This window comes from Strongylocentrotus purpuratus, unplaced genomic scaffold (genome assembly GCF_000002235.5).
Source record: "Strongylocentrotus purpuratus isolate Spur 01 unplaced genomic scaffold, Spur_5.0 spur5_scaffold_2, whole genome shotgun sequence".
In the NCBI taxonomy this organism is placed as follows: domain Eukaryota; kingdom Metazoa; phylum Echinodermata; class Echinoidea; order Camarodonta; family Strongylocentrotidae; genus Strongylocentrotus; species Strongylocentrotus purpuratus.
In genome coordinates, this window is record NW_022145605.1 from 37,143,175 (window position 1) to 37,165,670 (window position 22,496).

The 22,496-nt window shown below is 37.1% G+C and overlaps 1 protein-coding gene and 1 long non-coding RNA gene across 3 annotated transcripts in view; both read left to right on the forward strand.

The window, feature by feature from the left end:
* LOC578923 (sphingomyelin phosphodiesterase 4) overlaps positions 1-4,080 on the forward strand; it is a 29,253-nt gene extending 25,173 nt beyond the window's left edge. For both annotated transcript variants that reach the window (XM_030992340.1, XM_030992342.1), the window contains 4 exons: positions 446-667; positions 1,010-1,126; positions 1,896-2,024; positions 2,861-4,080. In XM_030992340.1, the coding sequence (XP_030848200.1) occupies positions 446-667; positions 1,010-1,126; positions 1,896-2,024; positions 2,861-3,241 (849 nt within the window). In that variant the 3' untranslated portion in view covers positions 3,242-4,080. The remainder of the gene's footprint in view (positions 1-445; positions 668-1,009; positions 1,127-1,895; positions 2,025-2,860) is intronic.
* Positions 4,081-4,272: 192 nt separating this feature from the next.
* Positions 4,273-5,907, forward strand: LOC115926854. Its single transcript, XR_004065309.1, has 2 exons — positions 4,273-4,945; positions 5,001-5,907. It is a non-coding gene; the product is annotated as an uncharacterized LOC115926854 (long non-coding RNA).
* Positions 5,908-22,496: the final 16,589 nt, after the last annotated feature.

Genomic DNA, 22,496 nt, shown 5'->3' on the forward strand with positions numbered 1-22,496 from the left:
GCACAAGCCTTAGGGGTGCATTGTTCATTTTGGATCGTGTCCAAAGTGGTTGAAATAATCAACAATTGGGCTGAGAATGTATAGTAATGGAAAATGGTATCCCTGAAAGTTTGGTGAATAATGATCATTGTCCAAAAACAGAAAATTAATGCTACTTTTCAATATGAATAATAAGAATTATATTTGTTCTGTGGTACAATTAACTCTGATATCATTTATTTGACCATTTTCTTTTAAACAGGAGAGTATCTGAAGGGCTACCATGCCATGATAACCACTATTAAACATAATCTTGCTTTCCTTATATAAATAAATAAATATGTATATTTAAGGAAAATAAATGGTAATCTTAAGAATTGTTTAGCTACATGTAGTAAGACGAAACATCAAAATCAGACAACAATGAATATATTAAATGTGTACACCTTATTTTCCCCTTACACAGATTGAGCAGCTATTAGGCTTCATCACCCAAGCCCAGACTACAGTAAAGACCATGGCAGGACCAAGCTTTGGAGATATCACTCAAACCATCAAATCGTTCTTCACCAACAGCCTCAGACAGGCTAATCACAACGCCCTCTTTGATGACATTGGGCCATTCGACACCCGCAAGGCCGAGGTGTACCTGCAGAGCTCAGGAGAGTTTTTCTCAGAAATATTTGATGTAAGGCTTATGAAAAAAAAAGTGAAACTGTGATCACAAACTTTTGAAATATTGTTTTGCAATTATCTACATCTGTAAAGTTATAAGAAGGTTCTGGATATAGACATTTGTTTCAAGATCCTCTCCCCAAATTGGTGAATAATTCTGTCTACATTGCTATGGTTTTGATTTCAGTACACCTTGCTTTAGTGACCACCTGTATAGAAAAACCACTTGTCTATTAAAAGAAATTAAAAATCAACAATAGCATATATCTTCTGTAAATGGACTCCATATATATCACAACAGGATTCACAAGACTACTAATTTCATATCCCATATTGTTCTCATCCGATCTCCCAGGTTCCCTTGCCTCACCCTGAAGATACAATGACCTGGAACGTTGGTCAGATCGGTCGGGATCAACACCTCCCTCCTGACATGATGGACGGTCAACTCACGCCACTAGGAAAATTCCAGGTAATTATAAAAATATCATCGGAGAGTGATTCGTCCTCATGACACTCAGACATGCAGTTGAAGGTTCAAATCCCCTAGAGAAGGAAATTAATTTACTTATCCCTGTTGACCCAAGATTGCATGAGCACCTTGTACAAAGAGATTAGTTATTACCAGCAGGGCCCTGTCTTATAAAGAGTTACGATTGATCTGAAGCAATCGCAAGTCCTCCAATTAAATGCAACTTGACAGTCTCCTATCTCTTAACTACATAGTTGCGATTGATATCGATCGCAAATGAGTTGCAATTAATCTAAACTGTTTTTAAGACAGGGCCTAGATCTTAATTAAACAGTCACAACAAAGAAAAGGAGGTGTAAAACTCGGTGGCAAACATTCTTAGAGCAATATTGAAGAAAAATGAAACACTGAAATGACTGAATCAATATTTGAGCCAGAGAAAAAGGAAACAGCGCCATCTAATCACCATTGATGAATAACTAAAAAAAATTCATATTTATTTCTTTCATTTTGTGTTGTGTCATTAATCATCATTTTTAAATTGTTACGTATCAACTGTAGTCATTACACAAAAATGAAGCCTTTGCATGTACATCTCCCCTTTCTTGAATTTCATGTCATTCTTCATTTTACTCACATATAATTTTTACCTCAACCAAGTGAAATCCCAAAGTATTTTTGATATATCCTTGCTCTGTCACTTTGATTGATAATTTAAATTTTAAATCTAAATTAAAGCTCTTTTTATATTTCTCACTTTTTTTACTAGCTTATGAACAGACTAAGAAGTTCTGATGTATGTTTCCATGGCGATCCAGACCTTCAACCAATCAGGACCTTTGAAAATGCGGCACTAGTACGGGTCCTGCATGCACTCTCCTGCCAGTTCAATGATGCTGTAAGTTGCTTGGATGAATCAGTGAGAATAAATGTACTAGTCATAAATGTAGACATATATAGTAAAAACCTGTACACAAAGACCTTTTGAAGGGAGGCAAGAAAGGTAGTCTTTATATGCATTAGGTCTTTATGTACAGGTCTTTTTAATGCATCATTCAGTAAGAAAGAAATGTTAACAGGAAGTAAGTTATGTGGTGTCTCTACATATGGTCACTCAGAAAGGTTTTACTGCACTTAATAGAAGATGTACATTTATTTTCTTTTTGACAGACTTCAAAATGGCAGAATATTTGTTTGCCCCCGCCCACCAAAGGTGGTGCCAGAGCCATCTTGTTTTCGGGTTGTCCTCCCATCTGTCAGTCCCGCTTTTTCGTTGACATTGAATTTCACACTTGGTGACAATAGGAAGACAAACTGATTAGGTTGTAGAGTACGTAGGTCAAAGATTATAGTCGTTATTTGACATGAGATTTAGGCTTTTGTTTTCATCATGGTATTTCAAGAATATTTCTATCCATTTTCTTTTTACTGAATAAATTTAGGGCGGGGGGCATATAGGTGATGCAGTCGTATTTATTTTGTTCCTCAAGTTTTGTTCATTAACAGAGTATGCAGAGATCATCATATGTATTCAGAGTGTACTCTTATTTCATGTCCATTTTAACATTCTATTTCCCATCAGCAAGTGAATTCATAGTGTTATAACTAGCAATTGATACAACTTCAGTATTATGGAACTCTGTGAATTGCAACTCAAGAATGGGATTGTCAATTTTAATAACTTTTTAGACATACAGAATAAAATATGCTATTCTTGTTTCGTTCTATCTTTAGTTTGGAGACAAGCTCCTGGAGGTGTGTTCTCAGGGTGGTTTGCTAGGAGCCATGGCCAGATGGTACTTCAACCCTAGAGGGAGCCCTCCATCACATGCTTTAGACCCCGCTGGTAGAGCGCCGTCCTGGTACCGTCCGAGACTAAGTCTCCGCTTCCTGGCCAACTACCGGACCTTGACATTCCTTGCTATACTGTACCTGCTTCTGTTGTTTGTCTGGGATATCACGCCGACAGGCTTCGTTGCGTTCCTGCTAGCAGCGGCCCTCTTTGTTGGGTTCCTGGGTTCGTTGTATACCTATCTCCGAGGAGACGTGGGAGGAGGAGAGGAAGGGTTCGCTAGGGGTCATCAACATCATCCTTACCATCAACCTGTTGATTGATGTGTCCTGTGCGCTGCAAGAACTTTGAACATTCTTTCCTGCAGCCCTTAGAACTGTGCTCTCTTACTTATGACGAACTTGAGGTTCACTCACATTTACCACAGTATTAAAACCGCACTAGTTTTTGTGCACTGAATGAATGCCGCATAGAGATTATATAAAATCAGCTGTGTGTAACAGATGTTCTGTGCATAAGATGGGCATTGAAGGACATTGAAGGACGCTCCGCAGTATCTGGGCAGGGCCAGCTCGCCCAGCTGGTTATGTATTCACCATGCACAATGCCTGGAGCTCCTGGTATTTTGCAGCGTAAATACTTGATCACCTGGCCCTGCGCAGCTAAGGTGCACACAAGCATTACTACAGCACGTCCTCAAGTATGCTTAACGTATGCATGAAATCCCTTGGGGGTAAACCGCAGTGTGTAACCAAGGCTTATGTGGACAAGACCTTGTACTTTATTCACAGTTTATTTGCAGCTTCCATCTTTGACAATAAGTGACATCATGGTTACCATTGAAGTTGCATACGTTAGGTCCACATTTGACTTGATTGGCTGAGCATTTAGTGAAAAATATCATTCTCCACATGTATGAACTGAGTTTTTTTCAAGGAATTTTCACCAATGATTAAGAACATCTCCTATTACGACCAATTATCATGTACAATACCCTAGTATAGGGCATTTTACAATTAATTCATATTTATCATTTAAGTGTAATTTGTCTGTTTGTAGCCAGGATGACATATACTCTCATGAAATTAACTCAAATAAATTGGCACAGAGTTGATGTCCTTGTGGTTTCCAACAGACTAATTACTCAAGTTTATCCATTAAAGCGTATCTGCCATAGTTTACAGGAGGGATTAGACTGCCCTGCAAGGTCACTGGACAGGTGGTTATCTCATCAACTCAGCTCTCACTTAACATAAGAAAAAGAGGATCATGGGGGACCAATGGTCACCGATTAGGCATGGTTTGTTATATAAAGGGCGCAAGTAGCTACAAGTAGTGCAGTGGGCCTTTAAGATATTGTCTTGTGTGTGTGAAAGTGTATGCGTCATGTGTCACTGACGATCTGACCAGGCTCTCCAGTCAGGAATTTTGCAAAATTGATCTTCCAAGAGTGCCATAAAAAGTGGTATTTATGAATACATTGCTGTTCATATATCAACTTTTGAGGGTTGATTCTCTTCTCTGTTTGTAGTAGTATATTACCTGCTCAAGACAGCTATTCATGTGCCTTAATAATATGTTGTATGGCTGTTATAATACTTCATTGATATACAATGGTTTAGCTTTGATAGTGAAATTTTCACACATAGAATCTAGATATGCAAACACCTTAATTTTGAAACCTAACAGTTAAGTAAATCATTCATACCCCTTTTAAATTACTTTTTTTTTAAATTTATTTATTTATTTATTTATTTTTATTTTTATTTTTATTTTTCTTTTTTCCCCCAACATTTTTCATAACTCATGAATGAAAGGTGGATTGATTGAATCAAGGCCTTTGTTTTATAGTTCTAGATGTAAACTTTGATTATTATGTCACATTTAAAAAAAGTTTTGGGCCAAATCAATTTTTCACATACGTAAGAAATTATAAAACTTGGTAAGGGTATGAATAATTTAGCTGTTATCCGTAAATTGCCCTTGTCCTACAGTTATTTGAACTCGTGTAGAGGTTCATAAGCCAGGTACAGGGGAGACTTGGTGCATGTAGGCCTACCTATATTGTATGTTCAGAGTCAGATACACAGGGGAGACTTGGTGCATGTAGGCCTACCTATATTGTATGTTCAGAGCCAGATACACAGGGGAGACTTGGTGCATGTAGGCCTACCTATATTGTATGTTCAGAGCCAGATACACAGGGGAGACTTGGTGCATGTAGGCCTACCTATATTGTATGTTCAGAGTCAGATACACAGGGGAGACTTGGTGCATGTAGGCCTACCTATATTGTATGTTCAGAGCCAGAAGAGCGTTAAACTTTGTGTTAAAAGTATATGAGTTAATTTCATTTATTTATTTTCCACATTCCAGTTAAAAAGCATGCAAATTTAAAAATGATGTACATTATAAAACGCAGAGGAACACATTCATAAAGAAACAAACATACTCACACAAATAAGTTAAAGCACTTGTGCTTGTAGCTCCAAACAGATGATATATGCAGACTATAAAATCTTGAGTTTATTTTTATCTGACACATACCATGAAGGTATATTCAATAATTGCTGCAGAAATTGTAAGGAATAACAATGAATATTGGTAATGATGACAGCCAACTTGTTTTACCTTGATAATTTTCAAATGTACATGTATATGGGTTCATTCAATACAAAAGAATAAAAGTGATTAGTAATTGTTGAAATTCAACTACAGTGTCATTATCTGCAGTAGTACAGACCCTTTCAGTTCCAAGGACATTAAATCTTGCCAAAGATTGACTCTTTTAAGATATGAATTTGGTTAAGGTATCTAAGAATACTCTGGTTTAGATTCATACAGGCAGACTAAATTCTTTGTTCAACCTTAGCTTCACTTTAGTTCAATTATTATGGCTCACCAAGTGTCAAATTCTTGTTTATTTTTTTGTTAACTGAAAGTAATTTTGTAATAGACATTTAAATAAAATGAATTATAGAAAATACTATATTGAATTTTGGATTTGTGAATGTGTACATTTTATTGTTTATTCTCTGATTTATATAAATCTTTTCATTGGATGGTGAAATTGAATTATGCACCTCATAAGTCAATTGATCTATAACCGTCCTTTTTCTGGAGGCTTGAACCTTTTCCGCAAATGGTATACTTTTAATGAATATATTACACCCATTGTGTTAATGTCTGAGCATTGTTTTAGTAATTAACATGTTATAATGATGATCATCATCCTAGTGGTGGTCCTAGTTATTATTATGATGATGATAAAGATGATGATTATGAAATTGATAATGATGATGATGATGGTGGTAGTGGTAGTAGTGATGGTGATGATGATGGTGGTGGTAGTGGTAGTAGTGATGGTGATGATGATGGTAATAGTGATGATGATAATGACAATGATAACGACAACAGTGGCTTCTTGTATAACACGGGTATCTGTCTCTGCTTGGCGCTCGAGACAATGCCTCTAAAACTGTGTCTCACAATACAAATTTTGAAACTTCAAAGTGCGTGAGAAAACACTCGATTTCTTACTCATAAACGTAGCAGTAAGTCTAGGCAAGCCTGTGTGGGCCTCTCCCTTAGAGTGTGTTCTTTTTTATTGCCTATTGTCGAAGATCATTCTAATTCTACATCATCTGAAAAACAACTTAACTCACAGAGTCACGCCGATTCAAAATCAAATACATGTACAAATAACAAATATAACCACTCCTTGAAGTTTGAAACTTTGGACAACCGAGGAATTGTGTTTGCAAATGATATATGCCGGTTGAAACTCCCACACACTTATATATTATTTGCTCTATTATTTAATTGTCACATTCCATTCATCTGGTCATGCCCAGTGACAATGCACAGACCTGTTCTATTTACCTTGACGCATCACCCGCAGACATTTTATTAGCCAAGATAAAATATCGACAAGGGAACATGTCAATTGGTCTCAATTTTAACTCTCTCCTTTCCTTTCTGATTGGCGTTTAAACATTAGCGAGTTATTGGTTCAAGTTGATGCATTCGAAGTGTTGAGAAAATAAAATGTACCTATTAAGTTGATCGAGTAAAATGAGAGGCAATGTTTTGGCTTTTAAACAATTATAATCCTTGAGAAAAATAACGACTAATTTTCAAAAAGATGTAGCTTTGTAGGGCTTAAATCATACTGCCTGAGTTCACCAAACAATGGTAGATTTATATAGTTGGTTAGTTGATGATGCGATAATAACCAATACCCTGAGAGCTGTATGTTTATGACACTGATAATGCCACGGATAATTTCATCATTTCAAAACAAACTTTGGAATTATTCTGACTTTAAATTTGGCGATTAATCGAATTTTATTTTCTCTACTCTTGACATATCAATGATAATTCCTAGTTTTGTCAAAACCATGGAACTTTCTTCTATTTTCCCATATCTTATTACAACATCAGATCTGCTAGTTTGCAATATTGCTGAGATAGTGTTTCCATGGTTCCAGGTAACAATATCAGAAGTGAAAATGCAAGACGTCAAAATGCGGAGGTATAAAGATAGAGGTAAAATGCCAGAGGGAAAAATGTCATTTGAAATGGTTATTCAATGATGAATGAAATGGCTGGTAAATTATGATAAAATCACATTTTGTATGAATTGAGTATTTTTATAATGGATACCTGATGTTTTACAGATATCTGAGATAAGGTGGTTCAATCTCTGGAAAAGTAAATTCTTATACATGTACCCTACAAAACTTTAGCATTATGTGAATCGTTTAATTTAGACATTAACTGTATTTTATAACAATGCATAAGACTTATCCAATATTATATTCAATTGCTTGTTTCTTTATACCTTTTTTAGAACAAATTGACCAAAAACTATATTTTAAGCATTGGGGAAAAAAGGGATAGCTCATTTGAAAAATAGTGCATTTAGTAAATTTAAGGTTTATTTACTCCAAAAGAGGAATGTCACACGATGAAAAACAATCTCTACCTCAAATCAATGAGAAGTACAAAAATGATGAAGATTTAAAAAAAAATATATACACAATAATGTTGATCCACGCAGTAAAATCTACAAAGAATGCATGAATGTTTACCTTAATAATACCATATCCTGAATATCAAGAATTCCTATTTATTTCAACACGTCTTGATATGTTTGTTAAGTAGTGGTGGATTAAGGGGGACTTGGGGAGGAAGGAATGACATTGAGGGGCATGCATGAGCCCCTCCCTTTTCAGAAACCAAATTTGGCACATCTCAAGTTCAACAAAATGTGCCCCTTTATTGTGTTCTTCTCCCTTTAAAATCTTAGACGCCATAGGAATGTGACATAACCACTTAATTTTTATTCTATTTTTGATTATCAGAAATTTGGGAAATGTTGCCCCTTTCTTAGCAGAATCCTGGAACCGCCCCTGCGTATAAACACGTATACCAAAGAATGTATGTTTCCAATGTTATTGGTATTGTGCCTAGTATCCAAACATTATAAACCTTTAGAACATTAATGTTTCACTTCATTTTTTACATTTGATATCACGATGGACTGCGACCGTCGTTTCTTCTTCTTCTTCTTCTTCTTTTTTTAACCCACCCCCCTTCCAAGTTATCTTTCTTTCTCTGTCCCTCTCCCACTTATCATTAGAGTGTTAGGTTAGATTTAGGGTTGAGGTTAGGGTTAGGTATAGTGTCATGTCCAGGGTTTAAGTAAATACTTTGGTTAGTGACTGTGGGAAATAGACGCGGGACAATAGTTATCGAATCAGCACGGGAGCAAGTATCGCACCACCCACCACCCACGCTCCTCATACACTAGATGATCACGTGACCAAACTTCTTCCTTTCAACAACATAATGGTCCGGCACGCCCCTGATTCAAACATAAAAAGGAAGATATATTGTCTGAAAAGCAACCCCAAATAGCTTGTATTACGGGAATAACCCGGTAAGTCCCCCCCCCCCCCCCTCACTTAAAAAAATGTCTTGATTTATAACTTTATCATGGAAACCCAGTGCAAACGTAATTCTAAAGGTTGTGGGTTTAGTTTATACACGTTGTGTTACCTATCGTTGGCGGATTTTTTCAAGCGACGTAACTTTTTGGCTCATCATTATTTGTTTTTCACCATATAAGACTTCCATCTACTCAAGAATAATCATGGCATGTATTTTATTACCGATATTTACACTGTCGCCCATAGAGTTGGAATACATTTTTCTTACCTCTTTTAATTAAATGATTTTGACAATACGGATTATTCTTAATAAATAAAGTTTATATCTTCTCAGAACTTTATTGACACTAAATCTAAAGAGTCAGAAAAATTGATAAATACATTCCTATGAAGATATAATATACATTTATCAAGTAAAAAACATGTTTTACCCCCTCCCCCCCCCCCCCCAAAAAAAAAAAAAAAAAAAAAAATCTTGAAAGAGGTAAGAAAAATGAACTATTCCAACTTTACGGGGAACAGCGAATGGTCTGCATAAACAAGTGTGACAAGTGTGTTAATAAGTAAACCCGATCATTGATAATCTATTAATCTATTACTCTGTTATACCAAAATGTATTTCGTTTGTTTATACAGTTGTATCAGTTTATCTATTCTTTTTTTAAAGAAAGTAGGATAGAAAATAAGTTTCTTCACAAAAAGTTGTCACATATGAAACTAGTTTTATTACATTTCTTTTTTTATCTCCTTGATGGACTGCTTTAAAAGAACTCTGTGTGTAATATACAAACAACAAATCATTAAAGATTAAAACCATGGCAAAACCTGCTGATTTTTATCAAACGTTGAAACTCATGCTCTTTATTGCCTCCTTTTTAATGTTTGTTTTGTTGTATCTTTAGGGTATATTAGCCCTAACCTCAACGAAATATGACATAATTATTAAATTCGTGTGGAACCCCAAATCCTATCATTCCAGGGTGTTTGTTTGACTATCAAAGGACTGTTCATAATAAAAACATGAAAAGAATACTCAAACAGGTTAAGTCAATTTATTCCTCCGCACTGTGGGCTTACTCTTCTAAACAAAATGCTTTAAGTTTCATTCAGGGGCGGCGCCAGATTATTTTGTTAGGGGGGCGAATGGGCGCGCCACGCAGGGGGGTGTTTTAGGGCATAACTGGCTCGCTTTGGTGCATACTTGCAACATTTTTTTTCAACTAACAGGACCAAGAACGCAGGGGTTGTCTGAGGGGCGATATGCCCCCCTCAGATTTGAAGATTTTTTGTTTTAATTGATGCTCGATAAATGGCTCGATTTGGTGCATAATTTTTGCCAAATCAAAAAGAAATTTTCCAGAAAATTAATTAAGTTCAACTAACAGGAACAAGAAGGCGGGGGGGGGGGGGGGGGGGGTGTCACCATATTTTTCAGAAGGGTTGTTATAGATGAAGTTGGCGAAAGGTTTTTCATCGTAAACCAATGTTTGAACTTCCGGTATTAAATGTGAATGTAATAATGACGCGTCTAAATCTGATCGCCTGATTTGGCTTGCTTTTTTCTCTTTTTTTTCTTTTCTCTATCTTTATTTTTCCCCTCTCCCCTGCCCTCCCTTACGTCATATTTTTCATTTTATAGTTCTCTTGCTCCTGGCCTTTCTCCTTCTCGTCCCATTCCTTTTCTTTATTCTCCTTCTTTTCCTTTCTCTTTCCCTTTCCCTTTCTCTTCCCTTTTTCAATATGATAGGGGGGCAGTCGCCCCTTGACGCACTGTGACGACGCCACTGGTTTCATTGTATCAACTATTTGATTTTGAGACCAGCACACCGAAAACTGTAGGTTTTGTGCAATTGTGCTTCTCAAGGTATCTGATGACGTCGTTGTCTGTCGTGTTTGTTTATATGGTAGGAATTAAGACTCTGTTACCTGTGGAGCTTTGTGCCTCAAAGTGTTTATTGCGATTTTTCCTTAAGTTACGTCGACAGAAATTGTCGCGATTTTATGACACCACAGGCACGTGTGAATAACAATAGATACAAGATCTGGATCAGTCTTTTAAACCCTTTATGTCACATGTCAACTGTACCATTTACGATACGCTTGAGCACCTTGAACCTTGAACTACTTTATTTTTTTTCCTACCGTACACAGAAAATTGTGTATAAACTGATGGCTCAGTCTCGTAACCGGGAGGTCCCGGGTTCGAAACCAAGTCAATGCGCTAGTGCCCTGTGGAAAGGCCTCATTACCTAGTACCTCGAGCGTCGGTCCCCTGGCAGCTTACTTACAAGTCTACAAATGCTTTCTTAGCAGTCAGGTCGAATAGACCATCAATTAACCATCAACCACAAATTTGAACAACACGTCTACTTTTTCACTTTGTACATGGGCATTAATACACAAGCATTATACCTGTTCAACAGCGAAAACGCAACTCTCTCCGACGGTTAGGCATCTTAATTGATTGGGTTAAAATGGAAGTTTGAACAATGGGCGCAGTTTCCAAATAAACATTCAACTCGCTAATAAGAGGGCAAGGAATGTATATAGGCTACTCAAAATATTACACAAAGTAAAGTTTGCACAATGTAAATTTGAAGTAGCAAGAATGTACTTGGTAAGTTGGTCATAGTTCATCATACTTCTTGACAAAGTTACTCTCATGTTGCCGTGATGGCGCAAAATTGACTTGCCTGTTTTATATTTTACTGCAATAATTGGCACACGAGGCCTAATTTCGATTGCGTTATTACGTGCGTTACAAAAGTGAATTCATGCATGCGTCAATGAGTCCAGGCAATGACTGTACTGTTCAGTTTGCACTGACCATAATTATGTACGATTTCACTCTCAGATGACGCATCGTTGACGCAGTCCTGCGCCAAGCAAATGACGGCTCTCTCTCTCTCTCTCTCTCTCTCTCTCATCCAAGGAATACAGGAAGAGAGAGAGAGAGGGGGAGGGGGAGGGGGGGGGGGGGGGACAAGAGCGAAAGTAAAGATATAAAAGAAAAGATGAGAGAGATGGGAGGGTAAGAAAGAGAGTGAAGGCAAGAAACAAAGACAGAGTGGGAGGGGGGAGAAAAAGAGGAAGGAGAGTGGAGAGAAAAGAAGAAGGAGAAGTGGTAGAAGAAGAAGAAGAGGAAGAAGAAGAAGAATGAGGAAAGGAAGAAGAAGAGGAAGAAGAAGAGGGAAAAGAAAGAAGATGAAGAGGAGAGAAAAGAAGAAGGAGAAGTATTAGAAGAAGAAGAGGAAAAAGAAGAAGAAAAATAATAAAAAGAAGAGAGAAAGAGAGAGAGAGAGAGAGAGAGTCGATAGTGAAAGAGAATAAATGAGAGTGAGAGAAAGTGATATAATGGTATGAATTGCAATGGTCAATCACAATAAATGTACAGAAAATAATAATTCAGTCACATTGTATGGAAACAGATGTATTACACTTCAATTATCTTTTTTTAACAATGCTTATCATTTCAAATCTGCTTCCCGTTTGCATTTTTTAATAATTTTTTAGAAGTACTCTGCTTGTTTAATTTCCCTCGCTCTTCATCATTAACTCATGATTCCCTTTCCTCTAGTAATCTTGAATATTGTCTGAATTACAATAATGTGCTTTCTTCACAAAGACCTCCATATGAGCCGTTGCTTGTAACGACCCTTTTCTTTCTACATTTCATCTTTATTTTTTAAATGACTCAACATTGAACTTGTGTTTTACCTAGTTTTTCCCGTATTTACTGTATACGATGTTAACATGAGTTTTTATTTAAGGTCAAAATATGCTTGTAATCTTTAGAATGAATGATTTCAATTTCGTTGTATTCGCTTTATATTTCATATTCTGTGTTATTGTTATTGTATTGAACATGTTGCATTCTCCATTTAAAAAACCAATGAGACCGATTCTTTCGAAAGTGCCTTATCTTTCCGGAATATTAAGATAAGGACGCAAAGTCCAATCAGACAAAAAGGTCAACGGACAATAGCCAATCGAGCTGCCCCTACTCAAAGAATTCTTTTTCATGTGCCTTGGTCGCCTTGGTCAAATATTGACAAGTCCCTTCCACTTATGTTATTGTCGACCCGCCCTGATAGATCTAGTGCATTAAATGTCAGATGAGCAGCAAATGGATGGTCGAGAAAAATTGACTTATTTTGTTACGAGAGGCAGATAAGAGTATCATGGAAAGGATCGAAAATAAACAAACAGGGAAACATTGCATTATGCAGGGATTAAGCAAAATATCCTTATGGGAATAGTTCACGAAAGGAAGGCATACTAGTTTGATCAAGTTAAAAGAGAGTCTCTTGCAAGATTTGTTAATTGTACGTCGGAAAAGTAGAAGGTACTATACCGAGAGGCCGGGGGAGCCGAGTAGAACATGAAGACCTGCAAGATTGCAAAATAAACCTCCGAGCTGGGAGAGGATAGTTCCTTCTTAATCAATGCTAATTACATTTCTCGTCATATAACTTTGCCAACTTCCTCGGTCACCTTACCAAATATTAATAAATAAAGCTATATACAACTACTACCCTTAGATAGGATAGCTAGTTGTCTCCCTTTTAAAATCACACTACAACAACTACCCAAAGACAATTCTCCCCACCCGGCCTCGGGCAAACTAAAGCCATATCTTGTAGATATGACTGGTTTAATAGTAAGGTCCTAATTAAGCCATAATGTTACAAAAGTATAAGAAGGCCTATAGTTGTCTTGGGTTGGTATATAAACAAAATAAGGTGCAATTATGTTCAGAATTAGTTTTACTGGTGGGATAGTTGTCCGAGGTTTGGGGATTTAATGTCCGGGGGGAAGTGTTTTCGGATTATTCGGCAGTGTGTAAGTAGTGTGTGGTAATTATTATTATAGGAGGAGAGTGGTATCTATTGGTTATCATTCATAGAAATTGTACGTGGTGAGTGCCTGCTTTCTCCATTTGACTTACTTTGCGCAATTTTTACTCATAGGCAGATCCCACTTGGCCAATTCTATATCGCCTCTGTCAAGCCTTATTTAAACCTCACTTCAAAGATTTAAGGTGCACTAGGCCGCGCTACTGAAGGATAACTTTTCAGCCTCCTTCATATTGACATTAATGATAGTACTGTTGCAATCAACGCGAGAGCCATTATCCATTCTCTTTCGAACAAAACGGAATACCATTGAGATGGAAAACCCCCGAATATACCATAAGTATTACAGGTCCTTCAATTTGTCGGTCGCATGTTTAATCAACGACTCTCGCAAACATTCTCTTCACTGGGCATGAAAAGGACTACGTATGCCTTCCATTCTTTGTGGAAACTGAAGAGGCAAACATATTCACCGAGCCTCTGCCGAGTTCTGTCTCCGTGTTAGTGGCATCATCCGCACCCGGGAATGTGCGGGGGTGGGAAGGAAGGGAAGGGAGGGGGGGGGGGGGGGGGGGGACACGTCGACCCGAAGCATACCACTGCATGAACCCTAATACAGGCGGCGTCGTGATTTGCAGGGGTTAAATATCCCATTGACCCAATTCCCCCGCCGACAACACTGGTACTTTATGTTTAAGTAGAGTTTTCACGAGAAAAATACACTTACTAAAACCGAACACACCATAAACAATTAACACTTCTTTCATAGCACATATTCTTGTAATAATGTTTAGTTTTCAAAATTCCCAGAAGTTCAATATTGCATGACAAAAGTAAAAGCCTTAAAATAAATATTACACAAACCCCCCCCCTCCCCAAAAAAGAAAGAAAGATAAACACCAACAGACCAACATCATTCTGAAAGGGAATCGTAGTACAACAATTATTAATGGTAACAAAAATTGACACGATCACATAATAATTACGGAATATCATAATTATTTTCATGAGACTGTTCTTATTATATGGCAGTAAAAGTAAGAGTTGACTTTGATAACAAAAAACTGTTCATCCTCATAATGATCTTAAAAGGTGGTGTAATCAGCGATATCTATGATGTCATCGTTTAAACATCGTAAAACAATTCCTCATGCAGTACGAAACCTAAAGTTTTAGACCACATACACGAGCAACTTCCCAAGAAATCAAATGGTTAGTTTTTAAATATTTGCATAATAGGCCTACCATGCCGTCGATTTCACCTTGTTGATATTGTCTACTTTTATCGTACACGTCCTTTTCATTACCGTCTGACTCCACCCGCCCCCACCCGATGTTACATGTATAATACCCCGGACAGGGCGCTTCCTACAGTCACTTGTGCGACAGGTACCAACGTGGGTTGAACAGTTTTGCCCCCGTCTTTAAGTTTCTACTAGTACAACGCCAATATCCATTGTGTTTTCTCTTCTATTGCCGGCGAATTAAACTCGAGAACTTTTTACCGGTACAGGACATAATCGGTAGCCTTGGGAGAGGAAAGTGGATATTTTCTGAAATATATTTTCTCTGGAATGTCGGATGAGTACAAAACTACTTTTTATCGGTAGCAGGTGAAAGGAACTCGTTCAAGATGGGTTGGAGGAAGGAGCTTTTACTATTGACCGTGGCACTCTTGCTATTGCTGTTGACCCCTGCATGTAAGTTTTATTACACTGTCTGTCTTTTGAGATTATCCTACAAGTTTATCTATCATGGAGATGAATATTTAGAGCCCGTCGGTTGTAATTTGTATTTTTATTTGAGAGGGGGGGGGGGGCGGATTGCGAGGGAGTATTAATTGTGTTATTCATCCACGACCAAACACTCATAACCAGCCAAAACAGAGTTCTTTTCGGAAGGTCTTTGCATGTGATAACAAACCTTTGAAATATTAACAGCATTATCAACAACCATAATCGTGAAACATATGGAAATATCTAAAAACAAAACGAAAATAAAATGGTAAATTATCGAGAAATCAATAAACAATTGATTATTAGTGCGAAACTTCATATCCTGATTAAATTCCTCATTTCTACTGTTTTAAGGAAACATGTATTTTTTTGTCTTTCCAAATGAAATATGAGTATCTCAAGGCTTGTTATTTACTAGAACGTTAATTCCATATGCCTATGATTTTCGACCTGTTACAGAATAGCAAATTTCAAGTTAGCCGAAACGCGTCATTTTGATTCATGGCTGAAAGTTTCAACTCTTATTAATTCTGGTTTTTCGTTAAAGGATATTCACAGATAACGAGGTCAAATACAATGAAAATTTCTTTAGATTTATATGCGATATCGTTCTTTTCGAACAATATACGCCGGTGTGTGCGAACTGGCCCGTGAAAATTGACCACTGCTCGAAATTTTCCTAAAGACTATGTATTAAATGTATGTTTCGATTTATACGAAAAAGGGCGATTCTAGAGAAGCCACCCTCCTTGTTTTTCACCCTCTCCGAATTTGTCTTGCTTATAAATGAATTGAAGCGATGCACATGTAGAAAATAAATGCATAATCTGCAAGCCCCCATAAAGTTCCTCACCTCCAACCTTAAAACAATCTTCTGGAACTTAATATATTAAACTTGCACAGCTCTTACTCATATACATTCACCTATCAACATTATTTTATGGAGGGAATATACTTTGTCAAGTAATTGATAAGAAAAAATATAAAACATACGTTAACCAAATAATGGCAATCACAAGATCAACTTTAAAAAGGAAAGCAGCCTATGTTGTATACAATGCCAGACGATATTACTAGACATGTTATTGACGTCACATTTTGAAATATGATCTATACCCCGTCTTTACCGTTTGAACAGGTAGATCCATAAAACAAATACTGGCGCTTTCCAATAAAGCAAACACCTTAAAGAATTCATATACCCAGGTCGTAAATATATTCGATAGAAATTCTTTATATGAATGTAATGTATTTATGGAGGGGTATCGCCATAAATTGCTCTTTGTATTTACTTTAAGGTTACGTAAAAAGGATATGGCATCAATAACATTATTATATATTGTTTTGATCTGTGTTCATTTACCTTGAATAGTATAGAGATTTGTTCTTCCCTTTTAATGGATTTCATGATTTATGTTCGGGTTTTTCGCATACGCATTAAACGTAGTATATTTGTTCTAATAAATGTTAGCCTTGCACCCAGTTGATAAAAATCGCGTACTCGATCTTGAAAAACAAGACAGAGAAAAAATATTGGAACCAGTGGGATTTGAACGTGCCATCTAGCGCTTGCGGGGCAGCGACTCTACCACCATGCCACCAGGAAACAAATACAGTCTCGGCTCTCCTGACTCATTCTGAGTGCTTATCAATATCCATCAGTCCGCCATTAGGACAATATCTTTCATTTGTAACATTCAAAACAGTGGATTTATCTGTGAGGATAACATCTAGTGAATACCTGTGTACATGTTATAAAAGAGAACATGACATGACAATTAATTTTGTAAGGACTTCCTTTTCTCGTTTAAATTTATTACGAAGATCTTTAGACCTGTTACATTTTTAACATTTGTTTGTTTATCATTAAAACAAAAAACAAACCAAAAATTGTACAAACTGAAAAGAAACCAAACAATACTGGTGGATAACTTGAATGAAGTATAATGAGAGAGGGGTATTCTTAGTAGAGGTGTCGCAGTTGATTGATTTAATCACTTGTCAATGACTTCAAGTTCAAGTTTATTTTGTTTCACATTTCACAAAAAAGAATTCACATAATTGACAAAATTAGAACATAATATGAAATATACTGAAAGCGTCACATTATATAACCAATTCTTTGAAAACACGTCGAAATGAATTGTAGTGAATAGAAGGTTCTACAGGGTGAAATGTAAGGAACCTATTGAAAAGCTCAGCTTGTAGATCATAGGTTCCCATAAATAAAACTAACATTTGATTGAAGTGGTTGCAATGGTGAAGGACGTAACAATAATAATAGGAAGGCAATAAGATGATATACAAAGTGAAACAAGCAAAAATATCAAATACAGCAAACAAATTAATTTGTTTCCACATAAATGTCACGATAGTCACTTTAAGATATTGAGGTCATTAAACGATGTCACCGATCGAGGTCACTGGAGTGAGGCAGTAGACATGAACAATCATGATACAGTAATATACAATAATATGTAGGCCGTAGCCCAGACACAATCCAAAGTTTCCAACATCCATTCAAATCCATGCACGTCTGCTCCCAGAGAGCCCCAAGGCACGCAAACACATTCACATGCGCCACGCCCCACGCATCCACCGCAGTGTCACCTGCAAAGGTCATGGGTTCGATCCCCGACACGGCACTAATGTCTTTTGGCAATGCATTACTCTACTTTTGCCACTCCATACCCAGGGGAGAAAGTAATGGGGACCCGGTAGGATGACAAAAGTGTTAATATTGCTATATACCCTCACAGTGACTATAACTATAGTATGAATACTCCCCATGAAGTAGAGATGGCACACATTGTTGAATCATGGATGAATCGAACCCTCAACCCTAAGATTGAGCGTCAATTGAATTAAGTAATCTATTCCCGACACATCCACTACATAATTGCATGGTTCCATATTGTATGAAGACCCCCCAAAAAGAAAATCAGCAATTTCGTGGGCCTCTCTTTTCAAAGGCTTTTGGCTAAATACTGCTGCTGACTTTGAATCACGTCATACTGCGATGTAGATCATTGGCACTTACACCATAGCAAAAGAAATCTTTTTTAATATATCGTTCAATAAATAGATTAAACTTTATGTACATCTTAAGGAGACTTTTCAAACGGCCTCTAGGTCAATAGCACACATATAGGCTTATTGTTAATTGTAGATGGATAGGTGCGTCAACGGGATACCATTCATCAAATGCAATTGATTTTTTTCCCACACCATTTGACACAAAAGCAGACATTTGAATGAGTCTTCTTTTGGAAAGAACTTTATTTGCCAATAGCAAAACCATTTTGCTAGTGGTATCTGTAGTTGTATGAAATTCGCAGGTGATCTATATACGTGGCGAAGTCCGAATTTCCGGCACTCAAATTGACCACAAATAAACCATTATACATGTGTATAAATGAAGCAAATTAAATGTTATAACTCAATATATTTCCAGATATTTTAATGCTTTCTGCAAGTTAAAGATACTATGTCCCTTTTGCAGCCAACCTCAAATTCTGTAGAACTTTGCAGGAATCATGAATATGTCATGTATGTCCTATTCTGTGAAATTTAAACATTAGCAGTGTCCTCATATTCAAATTATGCAAGAAAACCCGTTTACTTGCTAGACTTCACTGTTAGACACTATTGTCAGTATTGAGTGACTGACTGGTTTTTTCTTCTTCTTTGGTAATACCATACATAAAATGAGCTGTAAAGGATTTCTCTACTACAATAACCCACTTCTTGTAATGGCCGAAATTAAACTGATTGAATCTTTGCGCAGCATAAAACGTACGACCATGCGGTACAATGGTCTGAAAATCAAAACTATTACTTATTGGCTCTATAGCTCCTAAGTCGATTTGACAACTAATAGTCGTTTTTTCCCCACTTGAAGACATTTTTTTAAGGGGAGTTCTAACTTAGTATTATCTTTCAAATGCCATTAGAATTTAACCTTTTAATTTGTTTGGCCTGCAAAAGGGACATTGTACCTTTAAGGTATCATGATTTGAAAATAGAAGAATACAAAATATTGGGTACATTTTTCTTCAATCCAGAACTGAAAACAAGTCATTTTACAATGCATCCTCCTTCAGTGATTGCTCTCTAGGAAGTGGGTGGGGGTCGGGGGGGGGGGGGTCGGAGAGGTTATGTTATCCCTCTGATTCTGTGCTTCACCGCCTTGTTACCCCCCCCCCTAATTCACTGTCACCACCACCACCACCATCAGTACGCCAGTATCAATGACTTTGCTTGTCCAGTGATATAACTAGCGTAAGATGCGGTCTCCTGCATTGTGTCAACTATGTGTTTCTTTTAAAGGTAAAATTACTTAATTGATTTATATCATGATATAATTATATATGTAATATGAATTACAACTTTTGTTAAAAACATATTTGTATCTAGTTTGCATACTATTTTCTATAATGTTGAAAATAGCAGCAATTAAATCAAACAAACATACAAAAGAAACTTCTTATCTAGCGTTAACATTTGGGTGGCTCGTAACGGGCATAGAGAGGAGCTGGTGTATTCACTTCATTTGATGCCCGAAAGAAAAATAAATGACAACAAATTGCCACGGGGTATAATAATATTACAAACAGGGCCTCCTTCGGCAAACCCAGGTATTAATTCTGCTGTCAATGTCTGAGTGGATCAATCTCATCATATTTTGGACACGCCCCTGGAGATATTTGCACGTGTCATTGCTCAATTCACTGAGGTATGCCGTCTGTATTCTTGTAACAATACATGGTCCAGATTAACCAATTTTACCAATTCGACTAAGAATTTTGTGAAAGGACGAGTCTAGTCAAAAGCTTATTTTGAGGTCAGGGTGAAGAAATAATAATAAAAACATGTCAGCTGTTTACCCAGGGTTGCCCCATCATTATGAAATAGCTGCTGAACCTCTTTACTTACAAAAGATTTCCCTCATTTCTGAATGCGATAGCAGCTCCAACTTTCAACAATACAGCATTTGTTTTGTTCCGACCAAAGGCGTTTAAAAGAGTGACCGTTATTCAGTAACCCTTATGTATTACGGTTAAACAGTTCATAAATTCGGCTTCTCCACTTTAACTTGAGGGGGGGGGGGGCTCTTTCCAAAGACAACGCAACGAAAGGCTTGGTTTAATTATTTCTTGAACAATAATATTTGACTCGTCGTAAACTAATTTCCGAGTATAAATTCAAAAAGAATATACTGATTTGACGTCATAGCGTGGGCGATGATGTTCAAGTTTTAATAAAAGTTTCACAAAGTCATCCTTAGGTTTTACGGACTTTAAGCGGCTTTGTGACCATACAAATCTCCCGGTGAACAAATAATGTAATGATGTAGGCTGAGTGGCCGACATTACATGAACGTTAAAATGAAGAAGAAACAAAATTAAAGAAAACCACATTCAGGATATAGGCTGGAGATTCAGTGATGTTAGTACACAATTTATTTTGACAAAAAAAAGTTATGTTGTTTGTTGCAGCGATGACGCAAAACATTGTGAAGAAGATAAATGTATTCCAAGAAAGGAAAGTTTCCGGGTGCAAGCCACATTTAATATTCTCCACCCTCATAATTATTATGGAGAAAAAACTCTATTATTTCAATCATGGATTAAAGTGTGCCCACAAATGAGGAGCCTAATGAATAAAAGTACACATGTATAATGATTTGCGTCGAAGCATATTCATTCCTGGGGGGGGGGGGGTCATCATTATTCAAAGAAAGTGAATGATATATAGTGACGCTTGAAGTTATAGATCTATAGATCCCTCTTGTGAAAATAACATGTATATTCTTCCCGCAAAAAAGGCGCAATAACGACAATTTCTGCGGTTGCGATACACTGTGTAATTTCTCCTTTTCAAAGGATTCATGGAGAATAAAAGTGGTAGACGAAAATCACTATTGTAGGAGTCTTAAATAAATAAACGCACGGATAATGATGGAAGTGGCGCCATCTGACAAACAAACCCTTATAGCTTAAGTGGTGTTACAAATAACACTTACATACCTGGCCTCATACAACCGATTATGTCGTCTATTCCCACTTAGGGTACAAAACAAACATTTTGTTTCATTTCATCAAAGAGAACGTTTAAATTTCGATTAGGAATCATCCTTCATGTGTTTATTTAAACACGACCGATAGATCGCTTCGTTGGGATCATATTATTTACACGTCATTTTGCAGTAATTTCGTCGGTCTTATACAACTATAATAGGGACTTTTAGATTTACACGACGAGAGCGTGGACTGCCGCGTGTGACATTGTGTTTAGGCACTGGGCCGTGCCCGGCAGTGCCTTAAAAGGACGTCACATTAACCTTAAAAGGATGTGACACGTGGCGGTCCACGTTCTCGTCGTGTAAATCTAAAAGTCCCTATTATCGAGTGCACACCCATATCAATACTAGTAATGTTGTCTGTTTTACGGCAGAAATGATAGTTATGTGTTATTTTTTCTTTTTGTAAGTTACACGGGAGATAAATAATGAGTCAAAAACCTAACTGTGTCATCATGATGAAAGATTCTATACGAGGAAAAGTTGAATCAAACTATTCATCACATGCTATCGAGTTATGGTCTCCTATTTGATCGTGTTAATTGTGATACGCCTTGAGCGAGACTAATAAAATAAAGGTCTTCTCCATCGCACGATTTTGTATGCTCACTGTCATAGGTTCCTAACTTCATCTTTCATGGCCGTATTTGATTTTGAGTGGAATTGATGTGTTATGTGATGTCTTAGTTGCAGGGGCGGCGATTTCTTTTCATGACCGGGGAGGGGACAAAATATTTACTTGTACATTTTGAAGGATATTATGCGAGGGAGCATAGAGACCGAGCGAGAAGATTTTTGCATTTTTGTTAGTCTAAACGCTGCACTCTTGGGCCATCCAGAGCCTGCATGAAAGTGTGGTGCACTTTTTTAAATTTCCGGGGTGGGGGACGATCCCCCTAAACAAAATGAGGGGGAGGGGACGTGCCCCCCGCCCCCTTACGGGGCACCAT